Below are 15,820 nucleotides of genomic sequence, written 5' to 3' on the forward strand. Positions count from 1 at the left end.
ATCACATCAACTTATAAAAATAAAATGATAACAAATCATTTTAATTGTAAAAAAGTAGTTGCTAAATAAGATTATGATCCGCATAACTATGGTAACGATTGAGTTTAATCAATTGAAAGGATAAAATTATATTTGTACGCTTATGATTAGAAAAGGTGAAATGAACACACGCCCCCATCATCCTCCACACCATGTGGAGATAATGTGGCACGTGGTATTAAGTGATGAAGTAAGTCTATCTTTCTAATTTTAGAGAGATGAAAAACTTGTTTGATCTATAGAATTAGATTTTGTCCTCCTACCAAATCATACCCTCCCTAATTTGACTTATACTAACCCCTCACCTTCAAAATAAGCTAAAATCATATTCAACAAGAAAGAAAAAGAAATTAAGAACTAGAATAAAAAAAATGTGGAGCTAGAATCACCATTCTAAATAGTTGCTACTTAAGTAGAACCGCAACACAAAAAACCAAAACACAGCAATAATTCAGAAAAACCCATCTCCCAAACCCTATGCCCCTTCTCCCCTCTCTCCAGTGCCGCTACACAATCCTCCACTCCACCTTTGTTCTTCTTCATATTCCTCGTAGCCTACCAAATTGATATGTTTAAAATGTTTTCATACAGATCAATATTAAACAAATTGATATATTTAAAAATTATTATTAAATCCATTATCTATGGAAGACAGAATTTTAAAAAATTACCAATATATTTTAATTTTAATTATATTTTTAAAGTTAATCATATAGATAACACTTATACATTCCAATTTCCACTTATACAAGAGGGAAAAGGACAAAAAAAAAGGCGAAGCTCGAAAATTAAGATCTTACGAAGGAGACACTCATCGCATCAGCAAGCAGTAAAGACCCAATTCCTTATAGAAGTAACCGAGACAACAACTAATAAAAAGAGTCATAATGAGCATCGTCAAAAAGTCAGAACAAAGATAAATATTCGCTTCGTGCAAGATGTCACTCACCTCTACCTTTCATGGACGAAGTAAAAGCTCCCTAATAGCTTTTTTTTTTTGAACGACCCTAATAGCTTGTTGATATAATGTCTTTATTATTTTTATAAAACTAAAGGAATTAAATGAAGAAACAACACAATAATACTTTCGAAATGAGAAACAACACAAAAATACTTTAAAACAACAAAATTGAAGCAGAAAGGAAATAAAAATTAAGGAGCATTTGATATGTGTATTTTCATATTTTTTTTCTTCACGTGTCTTCTCTCTTTTTTTCTCCCTCTTATAGCAATCACATGAATAACAATTATGCTATCCAGAATATCAATTGTTAAATGTAACACACAATGATAATATGTCTAAAAAATTGCTTTCGAACCAGTTGGATGAAGATTCAAGAACACCAGTGAATGAATTAGCTTGCATTGGGTAGTGTAACAGTTTTGAGTCCCTAACTAAAACTGTGGGTGCCTGTGTCAAAATCTTTGGGCGTTCAACTGCAAATCTCTTTATATACAATATTCTCTGTCCGCCCACATTGTAGTAATTTTCCCTCATTTTGAATTTCGATTAATATTTTGCAATGTCAATAAATAAGTACAATATTTTTCAAATCTATATATCTGTAAAACAAATTATTATAGAGGAATTAAAAAATAATATACATGGATACTTTCATTATCATTGTTTTTAAGGATTTTGCATTAACTAAGAAAAAAAAGTAGATACCAAGACCATTATATAGAGTTTGAGGATGGGTGAGTCCCCTTAGCGAGGAAATTTTAACGGCATCATTGTCACACCTATGAACGAAAGAAATATCAAATAAATCAAAACAAAGATCATATAGTTGCATGCAATTAGTTTCGAAGCAAGCACTATAGAAACAAAGATCCAAAACTAGTGACATGTTCCATCTACAAGCCAATGCTTCATCAACCACTACTTAACATCGACAAGAGCATAAGAGGTCGCAACTAACACAATTCTGTTATGATCCTTAGCATTGCCCCAAACCCAGCCAGTCTTGTATCCATCACAGAAGCATCGAAATCTACCTTGACAAAAAGATACGGTGACGTACAAGCTTCTCATATGTAGAACATCACAATGGAAAAATGTCGGGCACCTTCCATAACAAAGACCACTAATTACTACTTGCGAATAACATATACTGCCCTTTCCTTGGCTCAAAACGTAATCCCAAGGCTAACACGGACCAGAGCTGCTTATCATGGACATAATCAAAGAAAATATGTTCCAATGATTCCAGTTCCACAACGCATAAAATGCATGAAAGATCAAATTCCACATCCCACTTCCGAAGACTAGCACGAACCAACACATTGCCCATACACAGGCTCCGAAGAAGCTCTTTACAGAGAGGTAGGGATCCATGATTCCAAACCTTCTTCCAAATAGCCGAAGCATCATCCTCTCATTAGAGGAAGATAACGTAAATTAAAAGAAGAAACCCATTGACAAATGAGTGAGATATTGTGATCCTCTCATTTTTTCTATCTTTATCCAAGGAACCACCACAAAACAATTGTCTTTCACCAATAAAATAGATGAAAATTATTTAACAGCTAATAAATTCAATTTTGAAAGAGCTTCAACCTAAATACTTACTGTATAAGCTTATAGTCTTTTGCTCGACGTTTAAGGCATCTGAAACTGGTAGGTGTTCCGGTCTAAATCTCCGGTCAGGGCTAAGCGATTAGGCAACAAAGGTAGAAAATGACAAGATAGCAAAATGAGTAAAAAAGTGTTGGATCCCCCACCGCATGGGCGGTGTCCTCCTTATATATTATGGAGTTTTGACCCGTTCGGGTCATGGGTCGCCTGGCCCAATAGTACAAATTAGGTAAGCCCACATAATACAAAGGCTGTAAGCCCGCTAACAGTACACAAGCCCACAAGACACCTAATCTTAAAAGCCATTTTAAGGTGCAACGTGTCTTTTAGATAAGCCCACAATACAATACTCAAAGCCCTTTAACATATAAAGTCAATAACGCTAAACTTAGATAACTATTACATGCAAAAGATGACACATAAAAAACGACATAAGCTTCGTCCTTGTAACAAGTAAAAGACGCTTCGCCTTTTTCAATAAGCACAAAGAAGCTTCGCCCTTGTCAATTATTGAAGTTACTTCACTTGCTCTCTTTTTTAAGACTCTGATTGAGATCTTTTCCCGTCACTTCACCACCATACTCCTGTCATAATCACAAACAAGATATGCAAATATTTTGAAACTTGAAACTATCCATTATACCTCATGATGAAACGGCGCCTGACAGTTTCCCAAAACCCATATCCACTCAGCATTTAATTCCCACTGACATTTCTGTATCAAACGGTACAAAAGTAATAATTATCTAACTCAAACCCTTCACGCCCATTCATTTTCAGAAAACGTTTCATAGGTAAAAATTGATGGACCATCAAGAGACACGTCTTGGAACTTACATCCTCCATTACAGGGCGAATCGACGCGCCTGCTCTTCACCCCACTATAAAGCTTGACCCTAAAAACCTTTTTTCTTACCATTCTCCACTCTTCTTATTTCTCAGTAACTTTCTCTAAAAAACATTCGCTGCTCTGCCTCAAGTGCTTGAAGAATTTCTGGGAATTTCGCCAGAAACACTTCCCAACTCCTTCCAGGTCTTGTCATCCCTCTCCCTGGTAATCTCTTCCTCCCTTCAACTTTTATTCATCTTTTCTATTTCTCTATCCTGTCCACCCCCGTTTCTTTTAAGCCTTTTCCCTGTTTAAACTTAAAATCACTTTATCACTTCTATAAAGATAAATAATTTTCCTCAAAACTTAGAGCCTGTTTACCCAACCTACTTCACCACTTACTCACAGGAAACTCCTGCCTGACAAACCCCATTTCCTCTTAATTTTCAGGAAACTTCGCTCTCAAAAATGGTTGCAAAAAATCCTCGTAAATCACCTAAGAAACGTAAAGAACTTCCTGTTGCCGACTCCCTATGGATCTCACGATCAATTGCTACTAGATACAGCGACTTCTGCACTATTCCCAAAGTGATGGATCTGATAACCCAATATAATTTTAGGGCTGATGGTAATGACGCACATTTAGACATAGTCGCCTGCGCCCCTGATGAACCCTGTTGCTTCGGTAAACCTGACCCTAATGGTAAAAATCACACTTACTTCTTTAAAACCCTGTTCCAAGACCTTGAATACAAACTCCCCCTTCCTGACTTTACCTGTTCCAGCTTAACCTTAATGAACATCGCCCCTACCCAACTTTATGCTAATGGTTGGGCTTACCTTCGAGCTTTTGAATTATTATGCGTCTGCCTAGGCATAATACCAACCTGCAAGAAGTTTTTCTTCTTTTTCGAAACTTCCGGCATGAAGGTAAAGGGCGAATATATTTCACTATCCTCTGCCAGGGGGCGTGGGGTATTTACTCTCTTTAGGAGTAATTTTAAACACTGGAAATCTAAATTTTTCAAATTAAAAGAATCCGAAGAAAGTAAAGATGTTTTCTACTTTGATGATGGAACCCCACGATTCCCTTTCTATTGGACTGATAAGCCCCAACTTATCCACAATGTTCCCGAATCCTCTCTTAGCCCTGATGAAAAATATGAAGTTGATTTCTTGTCCACGATTCACTTGAACCTTTATGATTTCTATGAAGCATTCAAGAAAAGAAACTTAGCCCGTTTTGTTGGTAAGAACATTTTTTCTTCTTATCTTGACTCACCCAAAAGTTTATGCAAAATCCTAACTGCTTTTTTTTTTTTTTTTTTTTTCTTTTGTATTCTTCAGCGAAGATGTCTCGCCTTTCCGAAGATGACATTCTCCGCTTCCGCCGCGAGCAACAGGCATTGAAGAAGAAGCAATCCCCTGCTAAGTCCCTGACCGAACCTGAAGGAAGCCACTCTGAAACTGAGAAGAATCCAGCCCAGAAAAGAAGAAAAAGAAATCAGAATTCTGAGAAGTCTGCCGAGAAAATCGCCATACAAACTTCACTGGAGAAATTCGCCACCAAAGGGGCGAATCAGTATGGTTCTTCCAGCACTCCACCGCCCTCGTGGAAGTACGAACTGAAAGAATTTGAGGACATGACTTCTGAGGAAGTTACTTCCTTATGGGATTCCCGAATCAACTTCAACTCCCTTGTGGAAACAAACCTTGTGTTTGAAGCTGATAAGGAAAAGATAAGAAAAATTGGGCTTCAGGAGGCATGTCAAGCTGTCATGACCAAGAGCTTGGAAATTGCTGCAATTTCCAAAATGATAGAAATTGAGTCCAACGGCTTTGATGGACTTTCTAGCGCTAAAAAACTTGAAGACAAAGAAAAAGAGAATGAGAAATTGAAGTCCACCATGAAGCTGTTAGAAAAATCCAACAAGGCCAATGAGAAGAAAGCCGCGGATCTGGCTTTAGAACTTGAAAAATTGAAAAAGACTCTGGAAGAAGGTGAAGCCTTACTGAAGGCGAAAGAAGAAGAAACACAAAAAATGAAGGAAGAGGCGAACTCCTTGGCCTCAGAAAAACAAATTTTGAGCAAGACTGTTGATGATCTCTCTGCCGAAGCGGCATCTTTGAAAACCTCCATTCTTTCCCAACTTGAAGCTGGCTTTAACAAAGCTAAAGAGCAAATCTTGTTCCTAAATCCCGACGTGCCTATCAAGACTGAAGGCGCTGATCCTTATGCTAGGATCATTGAAGGAAAGTTAATCACGCCCAACTTTGATGAGGAAGAAGAAGAACAAGAACAAGAAGAAGAAGAAGAAGAAGACAAAGACAACAACAACAACAACAACAACAACAACAACAACAAAGAGGGCGAAGGGGAAAGCAATTGACCCTTCCTGAGAAAAGTTGAAATGATGTTTTGTTCCCGTTGGTCTTATACCAAACGGTTGACTTAGTTTCCTGCTTTTTATTTCCTGCATCTCCCGTTTTTAATTAAATGTAACGCCCCCCTCTAATATTAATGCAACAAAGTTTAAGTTCAAAATCTAAGAATCACCCCTATACTATGTTTTAAAATCACTTATCTTCTTCTAAAATCTCCCATTCCTTCTTAAAAAGTAATAACTCAGTAATCTAACTCGAAAGTTATTGTGTTCTCTAAACTTAAAGTACTGCTCTAACAGTATAAGAATATGAAAATAATGTACTGCGAAAATACCTTTCTTCTGGATTCGTTTATCCACAAAGGCGTTGATCTTAACAAGTTGTCTACCTTATGAAGAAGGCTTTGACAAATTCCTACAAAACTCGAAGCCCTGGGCTTATTCAAAATTTTCTGTTTCAAGAAAAAATTGATTTCTCTTTAACAACTATTCTTTGAATTCATAAGGCCTTTGCATTTTGAAGTGAATCAAAAATAAAAAGATCAGAAGCGCAATTTGTTCTGATATAGAAACTTGCTCGCTTGGAAACTTTGTGCTTAAGTTGGACAAGCTTAATCCAAGTTAAGGCTATGCTTATGAATTCGTGGCCAAACGCTCTAGTTTTAAGAGACTTACTCTTTCTCAATTGTCTGGAATCGCCCAATTGATAGACCTAAGTTGAAAAGTAACTTAAATGCTAACAAAGCACTAAAGAAATTTTTAAAGGTTATGCCTCGTTAAAAACTCTCCCGCCTGGGGTAGAGAAAAGAGTGCATACCTGTTTTTTCATTAACAATTAACGTCATGCCTCGTTAAAAACTCTCCCTAATGGGTAGAGAAAAGAGTGCATGCTACCAAGTCTTAATAGACAAACCACATAGTCTTGACACTTAAACAAATACAGAAACCACAAACAACGAACACGACGTAGTCTTTGAACAGAATAAAACACACTGAAACGAAACAAACAGAACACAACTTCAACTGTAGTAATAACGCAAGTGTTGTGCATTCCATGCCCTTGGAACCCTGCGCCCAGATAACTCCTCCAAGTGGTAAGCCCCCTGCCCCAAATCTCTCAGAATTCTATAGGGACCTTCCCAGTTAGGTGTCAGCTTTGAATCGGTTGGACTTTTTGCCTTTCTTCGCAATACCAAATCGCCCACTTTCATGCTCCTAGGCACCACTCGTGTATTATAACGCCTTTCTGACCTTTGTTTGACTGCAACCTCCCTTAAACGGACTTCTGCTTTTACCTCATCTGCCAAGTTCAAGTCCACTAGAACATTTTCCCGATTCTGGTTTTCTTCATATGTAGTCACTCGAAAAGTCATGTCTTGTATCTCCACTGGAATCATTGCATCAACTCCGTAAGCAAGCTTGAAAGGTGTTTCTCCAGTAGTGGATTGGGGTGTTGTGTTGTAAGCCCAAACCACTGTGATCAATTCATCAGCCCATAATCCTTTTGCTTCGCCCAATCTCTTCTTCACGCCATTCAAAATCACCTTGTTTGCTGCTTCAACCTGCCCATTAGATTGTGGGTGTTCCACTGAGGCGAACCTGTTTTCAATTCCCATCTCTGCACAAAAATCCCTGACCTTCTTGCTTGTAAACTGTGTTCCATTATCAGAAACAACGGTTGCTGGCACTCCAAACCTGCAGATTATCTTCCTCCAATAAAATTTTTTAACCTTCTCAGCTGTTATCTTCGCCATTGACTCTGCTTCAATCCACTTTGTGAAATAATCCACCGCCACCAAAACAAACTTGACTTGCGCCCCTGCTGGAGTGAATGGACCCAGAATATCTACGCCCCACATTGCAAATGGCCATGAAGAACTCATTGAACTTAAAACTTCAGGAGGTTCCCTGTGAAGATCAGCAAAAACTTGGCACTTTTCACATTTCTTAACATACTCCATACAATCGCCCTTTAAAGTTGGCCAATAAAATCCTGCCCTCAACACCTTCGAAGCCAAAGATCTTCCTCCTACATGACTGGCACAGACCCCTTCATGCACCTCAAACATAATCCTTTCTGCATCCTCTTTGCTAACACACCTTAACAACGGTACTCCTACGCCCCTCCTGTAAAGTTGTCCGCCCATCATAGTATAACGACTCGCCTCTCGTATTTGGTCCTTTGAAAACAGAGCTAAATCTGACCCATCCGCTTCCAAGCACATTCGAATTCTATCCATCCAATCTAATGCTGCTCCGCCCGTAACCACCATAACATCATCCTCCTTCACACTTGGACCCTTCAAAGTCTCTTGAATTACAGACTTGTTGTTACCTGGTTTCTTCGTGCTTGCAAGTTTGGATAATATGTCAGCCCTTGTATTTTCCTCCCTCGGAACATGATTTACCTGAAATTTGTCCATCTGCTTCAACAATTCTTGAACCTTTACTAAATACTTAGCCAACTGAACATCCTTCGCCTGATAATCTCCCTTTATCTGATTCGCCACAAGCTGAGAATCAGTTTTTATTACAATACAACGTACATTCATCTCCAAAGCAAGCCTCACCCCAGCTATTATTGCTTCATATTCTGCCTGATTGTTGCTCGCCTTGAAGTCAAACTTAAGAGATTGCTCTATAATTACTCCACCTGGTCCCTCCAAAACTATACCAGCTCCACTTCCTTTCAGATTTGATGACCCATCAACAGACAAGAACCATTCCACTTCTTCTGGTACTTTTTCTTCCGGAGACATCTCATTCACAAAATCTATCAAGCCCTGTGCCTTTATTTGTCCCTTCTTCTCAAATACTATACCAAATTCTGACAATTCAACAGCCCAAGAAACCATACGCCCTGCTAAATCAGGCTTTTGAAGTACTTGACGTAAGGGAAAGTCAGTTTTGACTTTGATTTGAAAACCTTGAAAATAAGGCCTCAACTTTCGGGCGGTGATAATCAAAGCTAATGCAGCTTTTTCTATTTTTTGATACCTTGTCTCAGCCCCTTGTAAAGCATGGCTCACAAAATATATGATTCTCAACTCCTCTTTACATTCTTGCAATAAAACAGAACTCACAGCATTATCTGATATGGAAATGAAAATTGACAACGGAATACCTGGAATTGGTTTTGACAATATGGGAGGCTTAGCTAGATGCTCCTTTAGAGTTTGGAAAGCCCGCTCGCACTCATCTGTCCATTGAAAAGCTTTGTTCTTCCTCAATTACTGAAAGAATGGAGCCGCCTTACTCCCTGAGCATGGTAAAAACCGTGATAAGGCCGCAATCCTTCCTGTTAACTTCTGTACTTCTTTCACCGATGTTGGGCTCTGCATTTCTAGAATTGCTTTGCATTTATCCGGATTAACTTCAATTCCCCTCCGAGTAATCATAAAGCCTAAAAATTTTCCACTCTGAATTCCAAAAGAGCATTTTTCCGGATTCAAACGCATGTTATGCTTCCTGATTTCTCCAAAAGCCTCAGCCAAATCCGTACAATGACCGCCCATTTCTTCTGACTTGACCACCATATCATCCACATAAATTTCCATGTTACGCCCCACTTGCTTTTCAAAAACTCTGTCCATCAATCGCTGATAAGTTGCTCCTGCATTCTTAAGCCCAAACGGCATGGTTTGATAACAATAATTCGCTTGGTTCGTCATAAATGCTGTTTTCTCTTCATCTGGCGCATACATTCGAATTTGATGATAGCCCGAGTACGCGTCCATCAAACTCAACATTCCAAATCCCGAAGCCCGATCCACCAACTTATCTATGTTCGGCAATGGATATGAATCCTTTGGACAATGCTTGTTTATATCCGTATAATCTGTGCACATTCGCCATTTTCCATTACTCTTCTTGACCATGACAACGTTAGCCAACCAAGTAGGATACTTCACTTCCCTTATAAAACCTGCATCAATTAACTTATTAGTCTCTGTTTTCACCGCCAATGCTTTCTCTTCGCCCATTTTACGCTTCAACTGGGCGATCGGCTTCACTCCAGGGTTCAATGCCAATTTGTGGCAAATGAACTCTGGATCAATTCCTGGAAGATCTTGGGCACTCCAAGCAAACAAGTCCATGTTCTCAGCTAGCAATTGCACCAGTCTGCTTTCCTGGATTGGAGTTAAGTTTACCCCAACCTTCAAATTCCTTTCGCCCACCTTCACTGTCTTTGTTTCCTCTTCTGGAGTCACCTTAAAATCTGAAAAGCCCTCTCTTGGGTCCAAACTAACCTCATTTTGATCAACATCAACTCCAAAAACTCTATGTCCCTCCTTTACTGCTCTTTTTCCCATGTGACCATACTGTTTGAAACTGTCAGAATAGCACTTCCTAGCAACCACCTAATCAGCCTTCAAAGTTCCAACTCCGCCCTTATCCAGTGGATACTTAACTGTTAAATGCCTTGTTGAAATAATCGCCCCAAGCTTGTTAAGCGATGGTCTTCCAATAAGCACATTATACGGCGATGTGCACTGTACCACAAGAAACTTAATGGCAAAGGCTTTCTCATTTTTACCTTCACCAAACACAGTATTCAGCTCCACATATCCTCTAACAAATACTTTTTCACCAGAAAAACCAACTAATGCCCCATCGTACGGTAACAGATTAGTTTCCGTAAGCCCTAACTTTTCAAATGCATCTCCATATATCAAATCTGCAGAACTCCCTTGATCCAACAGTACCCTCTCAATTTCGTAATCAGCAACTTTTAACATCACCACAATGGGATCATCTTCATGAGGTTGTACTCCCTCAAAATCTCTAACAGTGAATGTAATATCGGGCTGACTGACTCCCCAACTTCCCCAATCGTTTGTATAGACAGCATTAATGGAATGAACATACCTTTTCCTTGAAGAATTAGTCATACCTCCTCCTCGAAATCCCCCAAATATAGAATGAATGCGCCCTTTAGTTTCAGCGCCAGCTTGCTTCTTTGGTTCAGACTCTTCAATTTCCTTCCCTGTATCATCACGCTTCGTTGAGGTTCCAGCTCCGTCCGACTCCTTTCGCCCATCCAGTTGACGCATGTAGCCTGCTTTTATTAATGCCTCAATCTCTTTCTTTAGGGTAAAACAATCATCTGTATTGTGTCCCGCGATTCGGTGGTACTCACACCACTTACTCCTGTCCACGTTGCCTGATGGGCGTTTTGGTTGTTTAGGAAAACGAATTGTGTTCCCCTCCAGACACATGTGCAATGCTTCAGTTAAATTAACTGCGAGTGGGATCGACCTGTCTTGTTGGTTTCTGGTCCACGTCATCGATCCATAACCACGATTTCCATAAGGCTGAGCGCGATTGCGAAAATTAGAGCGGTTATCAAAACGACTTGAATTATTGTAACCTCTCTCTCCTTTTGTAACCGCTCCGCCCGAACGCTGATCATTAACCACCGCCTTTTTCGAATCTAACTGCTGTTGTTGGCCAGTTACCGCCGCACTTTTACGGTTTCTCTTTATGCGATCACTTTGCTCCTCCCGAATGAAACCCTGTACCCTGCTTCGCAACTCCGCCATTGTCTCCACGGGCTTACGACTCCAACTGCTGTTCAAACTTCCTGATTGAAGACCCAATTCAAAAGCCGCAATGCAAATTTCGGGCATTTTATCCTCCAAATGCACGGACAATTGATTAAAACGCCCCATAAAGGATTGAAGGCTTTCATTATGCCTCTGTTGCAAATTAAACAAGGCTGCTGGAGTCACTTTCTGGGCGCGACTTGTTGAAAATTGGGACAAGAATTTCGCGGATAAATCCATGAACCCTGCAATTGAACGCGGTGGGAGCGTTGTAAACCAAGTCATTGCTGACTTCTTAAGAGTTGAAGGAAGCATTTTACACTTCAGAGCATCTGAAGCGCCCACAATAACCATCTTGGTGTTGAAATACACCAAATGATCCTTGGGGTCAGAATCTCCGTAGTAAGAATCAAGAACCAAAGTCTTCAAATTATCTGGAACGGTTGTGTTTGCAATGTCTTCTGTGAACGGTTGGAAATCTACCACCATCTCTACCATTCTACGATCGCCCTCATGCAAGCCCCGATCTTGGTTGATCTCAGCAAGTTGAGTTTGCAGTTGTTGATTGTGTTGACGAAGATCAGTTAGATCCGCCATGATCTGTTGCAAAATGTCGGGCGGAACATTTTCATGGTTAACATGATTGTCCCTTCCGTTTGCTCCAGATCGATTCACCATTTTCAGTGAGTTTGAAGCCTAGGATTGAATTCCTCGGCCCCACGGTGGGCGCCAATGTTCCGGTCTAAATCTCCGGTCAGGGCTAAGCGATTAGGCAACAAAGGTAGAAAATGACAAGATAGCAAAATGAGTAAAAAAGTGTTGGATCCCCCACCGCATGGGCGGTGTCCTCCTTATATATTATGGAGTTTTGACCCGTTCGGGTCATGGGTCGCCTGGCCCAATAGTACAAATTAGGTAAGCCCACATAATACAAAGGCTGTAAGCCCGCTAACAGTACAGTAGGTATCGTATGAGAGCAGTTCATCGTGTTGATATGAAATTTGGGATGGATTGAGATAGATTATACATGCTCAGTTTTCCTAATTATAGTAAAAAAAGTTAATAAACATATATTTCTTACTAGTCTCGGTGACATGCAAAACGCTATATATGCGACCTCATATTAACCAAACGCATTTAAACTAAAAAACAATCAAACAAAAACTTAGAATAAAACCTAAGCAAAAGGCTCAAAGAAATAACTCAAAACAAGATAGTATATGACAAGCAAAGAGAAAGAAAGAAGCAGGCTGTGAAGATCACGACGTATAGGCGAATATTTACAATTAGCAATGGTCTTTTTTTTTTGGATAAAGTCATCGGTATCTATAAATATTTCAGATAACTAATTGTCAAGACCTTCGGTAACTTAAACGATATCATTAATGTGGATTTTGATTAGTTTCCAATGGCCTGGGCTGTCAGAAATTGATGGTGTCGATCTTCTTAATTAGTTAAGAGTCGGTAATTGAGAGTCTCTAATAGTGAGATCTCTTGCTTTCATGTTTTGGCAATAAAAGTAGTGTTTTCAGTTGAAACTTTATGGGAAGTGTGCTAATGAAAGTTTAATGTCGAAACATATTCTTAGTGACACATATAAAAATTATATTATTTATTGCATAATGAGTATTTAATTAGTTAATATGCAGTTTGTAAGAGCATATATTTTTTAACTTAATTATGATTTAAGATAATAATTTATCTTATTCGATAAATTTTTATAGTTTCATAGAAAGTAAAAAAATATAAAACCTCATAAGACATTTGCAAACACAAATCGTTCAACCTAATGAATGTCTATTACAATGGTTAAAATTAACTCTTTAGATCCCTGATATTTCATCCTTAAGAAATGCACTTTATGATAGACCTTTAACTTTCACTACTTGAGCAGAACATATTCCCTTAGTAGAGGATACGTGTGGTTAACATAAATAAGTTATAAGGACTTAGTTAAAAAGATTCTTAAACTCGTGTACCATAATAATGTGCAAAAGTGAAAGTTAAGAATGAAGAAATATTGTAGCTATATCAAATATAATTTCATTTAGGAAGTTTATTAAATACTTCATTGTATACTACATTTTTAGTCAATTGTAGTGCAACAATGATAAACATCATAGGAGGTTATAAACTCATATTAAATATTATTAGAAAACATATTTTAAATCAAAGTTATAACTATTATCAGCCAAAAAAATTAAATTAAAATATTTTGAAAAATAAATTTAATTAAATTATTCTATTATTTTTTATAACTAACATGACATGCATAACATATTTAATATATATCTCCTAATTTAATTAACTTAGTTTTTAATATGTTTAATTTATTTATCATCATATATGTAGTTAAAATAGCTTTTGACGATAATTTAATTATCAATAATTATTTAATAAAAAATATTTATTAATTTTAAATCTATTTTATCTAAATTAATTAATTATAATATTATTTATATTCAATTAATTTTAAGTCTTAATATTTGTCAACTCAAGTTATTTTTTTAATTATAACTATTATTATTTAGTATATGTATTTTTGTGAATATTTAATGTAGGTAGTTGAATAACTTTTGACAATACAATTTTTCTTTCAGTTTTTAATCTTATTATTTAATATATTTATGACAAAGATAATTTGTTATTACTTAATGCATTGTATACTACATTTTTAGTCAATTGTAGTGCAACAATGATAAACATCATAGGAGGTTATAAACTCATATTAAATATTATTAGAAAACATATTTTAAATCAAAGTTATAACTATTATCAGCCAAAAAAATTAAATTAAAATATTTTGAAAATAAATTTAATTAAATTATTCTATTATTTTTTATAACTAACATGACATGCATAACATATTTAATATATATCTCATAATTTAATTAACTTAGTTTTTAATATGTTTAATTTATTTATCATCATATTTGTAGTTAAAATAGCTTTTGACAATAATTTAATTATCAATAATTATTTAATAACAAATATTTATTAATTTTAAATCTATTTTATCTAAATTAGTTAATTATAATATTATTTATAATTAATTAATTTTAATTCTTAATATTTGTCAACTCAAGTTATTTTTTTTAAATTATAACTATTATTATTTAGTATATGTATTTTTGTGAATATTTAATGTAGGTAGTTGAATAGCTTTTGACAATACAATTTCTCTTTCAGTTTTTAATCTTATTATTTAATATATTTATGACAAAGATAATTTGTTATTACTTAATGCATTATAATACATGCAATCTTTACTAATGTATTTAATGTAATGGTTCAAGTGTGCTTTACTTATATATATAGATTTATAAGTCATATTTAATAGAATTCGTTAAGAATAGCTATTAATCTCAAAGTTATAAATAAATGTGAACTTTCTTAAATTACCCCCCCCCTTATGGGAAAACCGAAAAAAAAATTATTGTGTGTTAAAATGTTAAAGATGAACCAATAAATATAAGGTAAATTTGAAAATAAAAAAAATAATGCTCCATAGACACTATAAAGTGACTTATGTAAGGGACCGTGAAAAGCGATTTACTCATGTAAAGTTAACAAGACACGTGAATCTACTAATTTATTAACCACATTTTTCGTCTTTTCTATGAAAATTCCTTTAAAACTTAATTTTAAATCATTTTCCTAGGCCTTTTAATTCTTTTAATTATGAAAACATTCTTCTAGACACTTTAGTTTCTATTAAATCTTATGTTTTTTTTTATAGGCAATAAGAATTATATTGAATAGAAGTACAAGGGGTACTTCAACCCAATACAAATAGAGAGAAAAAGAAGAAATATACAAGCTAAGAGCTAACAAGTACAAAAACAAAGAACCTAAATATGACAAAACTACCCCACCTAATACCTCCTTGAAAATAGACTTAACAAAACAGGCCTCATTAAAACCTTGCTAGGATAAAACCCCCTTGGGAAAACCTAGCAAGGAAAAAGAGTACAAAGTTTGAAAAGTCAAGAGGGTATTTTCAAGGAGGCTTACAAAGAATTCTAATACCCACCCCAAACCAAGTGTTGTATTTATCCTAAGTGAAAACCTAAGCTAGAAGCTTAAACTTGCAAGAATCTACTAACTTAAAAAGCAAGAGGAAATGTCACTGTTCATCAGAGCCAATTTTTTTTTTTGTTACAAATCTCTTGCTTTTGGGCCTGTTGGAGTATTGGGCTGCTTGGAGCATCTCCACTTCAGTTAGGGTCAGGGTTTAGGTTGTTCAGTATCCTACCTCCCTCTTTCCGTCTTTTCCGGCCGCCGCCGTCGCCAATGAAGCTTTTGTGCCTTTCTCCGTCAGGCTTATAGGTAGGAGCTCACCCCTCTCACCCGCCAGCTGTCCCAGCGTTCATTTATCGATGTCCGATCCCTAAGGGCCTAATATTTCCCCAAACCATGGATTTCTATCTTGGACGAACTTTCG

At 36.8% G+C, this 15,820-nt stretch overlaps 1 protein-coding gene across 1 annotated transcript; it reads right to left on the bottom strand.

The window, feature by feature from the left end:
- Positions 1 to 10,191: 10,191 nt before the first annotated feature.
- On the bottom strand, positions 10,192 to 11,874 carry LOC130717361 (uncharacterized). The gene is made up of 2 exons (XM_057567569.1): positions 10,725 to 11,874; positions 10,192 to 10,520 (listed from the first exon to the last, which is right to left on the bottom strand). Exons 1-2 carry the CDS (start codon positions 11,872 to 11,874, stop codon positions 10,192 to 10,194), a joined length of 1,479 nt encoding a protein of 492 aa, XP_057423552.1.
- Between the last annotated feature and the right edge of the window lie 3,946 nt (positions 11,875 to 15,820).

The sequence above is a fragment of the Lotus japonicus genome, chromosome 5 (assembly GCF_012489685.1).
Source record: "Lotus japonicus ecotype B-129 chromosome 5, LjGifu_v1.2".
NCBI lineage: Eukaryota > Viridiplantae > Streptophyta > Magnoliopsida > Fabales > Fabaceae > Lotus > Lotus japonicus.

Excerpts from the sequence above, each read along its gene's own strand:
- LOC130717361 (XM_057567569.1), bottom strand. The coding sequence starts at position 11,874 with ATGGTAGAGATGGTGGTAGATTTCCAACCGTTCACAGAAGACATTGCA. Across the intron at positions 10,521-10,724 it reads TGGGGGATTTCGAGGAGGAG|GGAGTTCTGCAGATTTGATA; the intron begins GTATGACTAATT and ends TGTTGGATCAAG.